At 37.4% G+C, this 5,901-nt stretch overlaps 1 protein-coding gene across 1 annotated transcript in view; it reads right to left on the bottom strand.

Moving 5' to 3' along the window:
- Positions 1 to 461: 461 nt before the first annotated feature.
- dis3l2 (DIS3 like 3'-5' exoribonuclease 2) overlaps positions 462 to 5,901 on the bottom strand; it is a 32,217-nt gene continuing 26,777 nt past the window's right edge. Inside the window, exons 15-20 of the mRNA XM_010778714.1 lie at positions 5,159 to 5,245; positions 4,832 to 4,979; positions 4,209 to 4,339; positions 3,632 to 3,736; positions 2,746 to 2,850; positions 462 to 2,402 (exon numbers count right to left, since the gene is read on the bottom strand). Coding sequence (XP_010777016.1) covers positions 2,301 to 2,402; positions 2,746 to 2,850; positions 3,632 to 3,736; positions 4,209 to 4,339; positions 4,832 to 4,979; positions 5,159 to 5,245 — 678 coding nt within the window. The 3' untranslated portion in view covers positions 462 to 2,300. The remainder of the gene's footprint in view (positions 2,403 to 2,745; positions 2,851 to 3,631; positions 3,737 to 4,208; positions 4,340 to 4,831; positions 4,980 to 5,158; positions 5,246 to 5,901) is intronic.

The following is a 5,901-nucleotide window of genomic DNA, read 5'->3' as shown; positions in this document are numbered from 1 at the left end:
GTGTGGCGTGAGTGCGTGAGATATGGGTTAATTGTCAATTAAAATATTGATTATAGAATTTTTTTTGCAGACCTGTAAATTCATGACATTATAAATAAATCCAGTCATAAAGATTTCCTGTTACGATTATTATTCATGGGGTGTGGAATTATACCATCTGTTTTATAACAGGCTAAATTATTAACCATGACATCTCTTCACTTACTATCTTCTACCCGCTGGATCAGAATGTGGTTTCATTGCAAACACTCCCTGGTAACAAAGAACACAGATTATCTCTGTTTATTTGGAATATAAAATAAACAGGAGGGCAGTGCCCATTGTAGTAAACTATGTCATCAGTGTGTCACTGTCCGCACGGATCACTTACTCATTTCTGTTCCTCCTCACCCTCACTGACTGTACCATCGACACCAGAATGTAATTGTTTTTTTCCTGAACACAAGTTTAAACATAAATAGTTTTAGTAATTCATGTAGGTCTTTTATTTCCCAACAGACAAGCACAACTACAGTATATATTGCTGTGGATGATGGTTTAAGCACAGTACAAATGCACTTCAAATACTGACATAACTCAAAGTAACATCTTACAATATAACATTGCTAAATACACAGAAATTGTACTTTTGATGTATGTAAGGTTTCCAATTAAAACACATTTTTTTCAACCAATCGCAGATCATCCCAATGAGTCAGTACAGTTGTTTTGCACCATAGCTTAACTTGTATGTTTAAAATAGTTTTAAAGTCTGTGAAAAACAAAACATAAAAAATTAAGCTGAGTTAAGCTAAAGTGAGCTAATGTTCTTCAAAAAAGATGGCACAAGCCTAAAAACAATCCAACAAAAGAGGCTTGAAATCCAAAAAAATTAAAGAAAGTTGTGCAGACATAGCAGCGGATTTTATGATGCTACATGGCACTGAGTAAAAAAAGAGAGGCACATTGACTCAATTAAAGCAAAATCAAAGGCCCACAATCTTTAAAAAAATGTGCAGCTTCACTAAAATTATCTTTTATCTTCTCTTGATTAAATTAAGGCTGAAATTCACAGTTGGTATTAATGAGGTTCATTTAGAATGTGTGCGACAGAAATACATTCTGAGAATGAAATCCCCACAGATTACAATTGGAATTCAAGATCTCAAGGCCACCAACCTTTTTCAGTAGCATTTCAAGAAATTCTAAAACAATATGTTGGATACATCCTGCTTTAAGAATTTAAATCAAACCAAACTCCTTTGATCTGTACCTTAAAGCCCCCAGAAGAATCTGAAAACTCTTCAGTATAAAACCTTTAAATACATACAACAATATGAAAAGTCATGGATGGCAGAAGCTGTTATTTTGTCTAAGCAAGCGTTAATCCTCCGGTTCTGTCGTTATAATGTCGATGACATGTTTCCCTGTCTTATGTATGTATCTTCACAACAAGTTATATAACAACAACCATAGACAGACAAATAAGTAAACGTAAGTACTGTGGTATACTCTTTTGCTCTGCAAACACAAATAAGGCTCTTAACTCAATCTAAAATCTAAAACTAGTCATTGATATTAAACTGAAAATCAGCTTTCGCGCATTAGACTGTGTACAACAGTTATATCACAACGGTCCTCATAAAGGTCAATAAATCCACAGGAACATAAAAAGTAATTGCTGCATAGGTTATTTCACCGTCAGACTTGCGTCACAATTTAAATTGAAGTCCATCCACTGAATTACATAAAATATTTCCCTAAAGTGAATCACTGGCTTGAATAAAAAAATTTAAAAAAAAATCAGTGTTCACATGTTTTAAACCAATTACTGTAAATCACACGTCACAGGGTCAACACCTTTCCAATGCATACCTTGGTAGACGTTTAAAACGTATTCTACTTTTATTTCTGTTCATTTTAAAGACTGAAAGCCTTTAATGCCTTGTGAATGGGAACCTGTTTCATGTCTCTAAATGTGGCCTTCCATGTATTACGCAAAAAAAGAAAGATAAGTAACTATGATAGAAAAATGAAAACTATTGAACACAATAATAGACTTTGGAAAATTGGCAATCGTCCAGAACATAACTGTGGGTTATTTAAAGTAAGTGGGCTAATATTAAAAATGAAAAACACCTTGATTGGGACTTAAGAAGATGGGGAAGATGGGAAACTTCAATTGAAATCTGATTGACGGTGATTTCCCTGCTAACCACCTAACTTACTGCTAATACTGCTCCTAAAATACTACTTGTTTGGAATGTGCAATTCTAAATTTCCATCCAAGTGTTTGTGTGCTCTACAGCACATTTAGGTGTTTACTCTTCCTTCTCCTCTGGCCTCTTCAGCACTGCACTGTATTTCATGGGCGCACCGTCCGCTTTCAGCTGCACCTCCACTAACGTGAAGATTGAAATGACCTGGAAGTGGAAACAAGAAATTATGATTTTTACAATTCGGTTTTTGCTCAGGACACTTTTTTTAAACATGTTTACGGTAGCTGGTCCAAATCTTAAGGGAACAAGTGAGTCGTCTTGTTTTCCCCTGGTTATTTCAAATTAAATCAATAATTTGTTTGGGAAATGTGCATAAAAACCACAATACCTGATTTCTCTGTCTCACATTACTATCACATTACTGTCGAAGCCACTTCAAAAATACAATCACAAACTCCCCCATTCTATTTGTATTAAACAATACCTTTATTTTTCAATTGACAGGTAACAAAAGGACCAAAGCATGTTCAGTGTGTGTGGTCCTCACCTGCTCTACTGGAGCTTTGTTCAGGTCCTCTGGTCTCCAGAGCAGCGTCAGCTCAGATTTCTTCCCCACCTTATGATGGCGGAAAGAGCTCAGGCCTGTAATCGACTGAATGGGGAAACAAACGGTTTCATATAATATCAGATTAAACGGACATGTGGTGATAACTTGTGTTTTTGTACCACACTGACACTCATTTTCCACTCCTGAGTAGGTTTTGACAGTACTAAATATTAATATGCTGCATTTTCACTGCATGGTACGGCTTTGTCGAATTTGGTTCGCTCTTTTGTTTCCGCTTGGGAAACGTTGTGGATATTACCTGGTAACTTTTTCAGTACCACCTTTGTCGATGTTTCAAGGGAGGTCAGCCACAGCTAGAAGCTAGAGACCACTTCAGAGAGAAACTCCACTAGCGCGAACAAGACATCTTGCACGAACCTGCTGGTATTGTATAGCCAAGATATCGTCAATAGCAAGCGGAATATTAGATTTACTCAAAAATAAGAACCACAATGAAAAATGTACAAAGAAGCTCCTCTGGTTTTTGATAAAGAGATTCCAGGCTGTTTCACATAGCGTGGTACAAGCTGAGAATCCCGCCTACACCGGGGGGGTAACATCTGGAGTTATAAACGGAAATAAAGAAATTAATTGATCGAAAAAGTGAGTCGAGTAGAATGTACAGCCGTTCCATGCAGTGGAAGTTTCAAATAAACGGTCAATAGAATATCTCTAAATATGAGACCTATGTTACCAACAATTAAGACCAAAGAGGTTTTAAAAGATACAAAGTAATAATTAAAAACACAAAATAAAAACACTTTGACCAACAATGTTAATCAAATGTGTACAAAAGGACTTAATTGAAGAGTGTTTTGGAGCTGACCTTGCAGTAGACGCGTTTCTGTACTCCGTATCGGAGCACCAGCACATCAAAGGACTGATCCAGGACCCCCATCACCATGGCCTCAGAGTCCAGAGGGCCACAATCCTGTGGGGCAAGGACAAAGAAAATACTTCAGTACACCGACTAGGTCTGCACCATTTACAGTTTAATACCGACAGGCATTGGTTATATACAGTCTATAGAATATGGTCAACATTGAAGGGCAGATTAATGGTTATCCAAGTACAAATATCCATAAATACAGTCTATGGTTTAAACAGATTCTGAATTAATCTTAAACTCGCCCCTCCCCCAGAGACCACGACAATATTTACATTGACTGTAGAGTAATATGAAATGCGAATGGAAATGTTGTAACATAGGAGTTCAAATGAAAAATAACGTTTTTGAGAAACTTTATAAAAGAGCTAATGTCAGAACTATTAAATCATTTGTTTTTTATGTTATGGTTGTATTTAAAGTATTTATAGCAAAAAAGTAATAATAATAATAATTTTAGGCACTGCAGCAAAGAGAACAATAACAAAAAGGTGTGTTTTTCCATTAGGCTACCCACCTTTACAAACACTGCGAAGAAGAGCTCAGAGCTGAGCTCCTGGACTCTCTTGGACAGAGTCTTCCTTTCGTTGCAGTGGGACGCCTGCCTTTCCACATCCTGTGTTGAGAGCCCCAAACTGGGTCCACACTCTGCATCCAAACATTCAGCAGACAGACACCAGCATAATGAGAATGGAAGAGAAAACAATGACATCACTGATATAGAGTGGTGCAGCGATGACCTATTTGTTTTGTATGCCAACCCGAAAGTTATCAAGGCAAGGGCTCCCTCAACAGGCTGTACAATAACTACATCCATTTGCATGTCTCAGTAGCTAAGCTAAAGGCTGCTAATATTTGGCTAATGCCATTCAGCAGTCTCATACAAGCACTTGTTGGCAGTCGCTGTTTTTTTTACACATAGAAACGTTAAAGACATTTATATCCTGACGTGTTTACTGACTTCAGCTTGTGTTACCACAGATCCTTTTTCAGGCCTCTTTCCACAAACATGTTCCAAATAAATATCCAGCATAAATGAGTTCTTCTCTTTTTGAGATGAATGTATATTCACGCATGGCACTTGTTTAATAAAATAAATAATAATTCAATAGATAATTATTAATTAGTTGAAGTACGCACTCAGTGAGTAGGCCAGCAGCCGATGGACGATGATGTCGGCGTAGCGCCTGATGGGGGATGTGAAGTGAGTGTAGAGAGGAACGTTCAGGGCATAGTGCTTAAAGAGGTCCTCCATCTTAAGAGTTCCTGAACAGAAGTACAGCGCCATCTGGGGAAAAAGACAAACAATAAATACAGAAACTCACAGAAATATTACTTGAAATTATGTATGTAATATTTTAAGATGACACGTTTTCTTTGATGCTAACAACTATTACACAATAACACAATTTAGAAAAACTGAACACATCAACAATAGAAATACAATGGTTGGGGCCGAGCTCTCACCTGCATGGGTCTGGAGCACATGTGGGTGAGGACTTCTTTTCTGGCAGCGGTATACTCATCATCTCCGAGAGTGGTGTGGAGACTTTTCTGCAGGTTGGAAAGGCAGAAAAGAGAATTGAATCATCAACACAGTTATTACTCAACATCATTTACAGAAGGTGTGAGGACTCAAACGCTTTGTCAATCATGTATTGAGCATTCAATCCCTATGATGGGGGGGAAAAGACAGAGAAAAATTATGAAATGGAAAAGAAACGTATTGCTGGAAATACAGGTAGGCGATTCATATTGAGATGATAGTATATCTATTTTTATATGCGTTACTTCAATAATGAACACCTCTCAACACTCCAAAACAAGGTGATCTTAATGCTTAAAGGTCCCATTTCATGGCCATTTCCACTGATCATAATTCCATTGTTGAGGTCTACTAGAATAGATTTATATTGTGCAATTTTCCAAAATCACTTTGGTTTCTCATACAGCATCTCTGTAAACCAGTGGTTCTCAAAGTGGGGGGCGCGCCCCCCCAGGGGGGCGCAGAGGCATGACAGGGGGGGCGCGAGAGACCAGGAGGAAAAATGGTTATACATTTTTTTTTTTTTTTAATATTTAATTTTTTTTTTTTTTTAATTATTGATTCGAAAATAATATCATACAGTACTATTACGTCTGGGTCTCTGTGTTTCATTAAAGCTTGGCTCTGTGTGTGTTTGGAACGAGCCATTTTGTGTGCGTGCGCC

Source organism: Notothenia coriiceps, unplaced genomic scaffold (assembly GCF_000735185.1).
Source record: "Notothenia coriiceps isolate Sejong01 unplaced genomic scaffold, NC01 NC01_scaffold00019358, whole genome shotgun sequence".
Classification (NCBI taxonomy): domain Eukaryota; kingdom Metazoa; phylum Chordata; class Actinopteri; order Perciformes; family Nototheniidae; genus Notothenia; species Notothenia coriiceps.
Note: the sequence above shows the minus strand (reverse complement) of the source record. Positions and strands in the feature narration are given on the sequence as shown.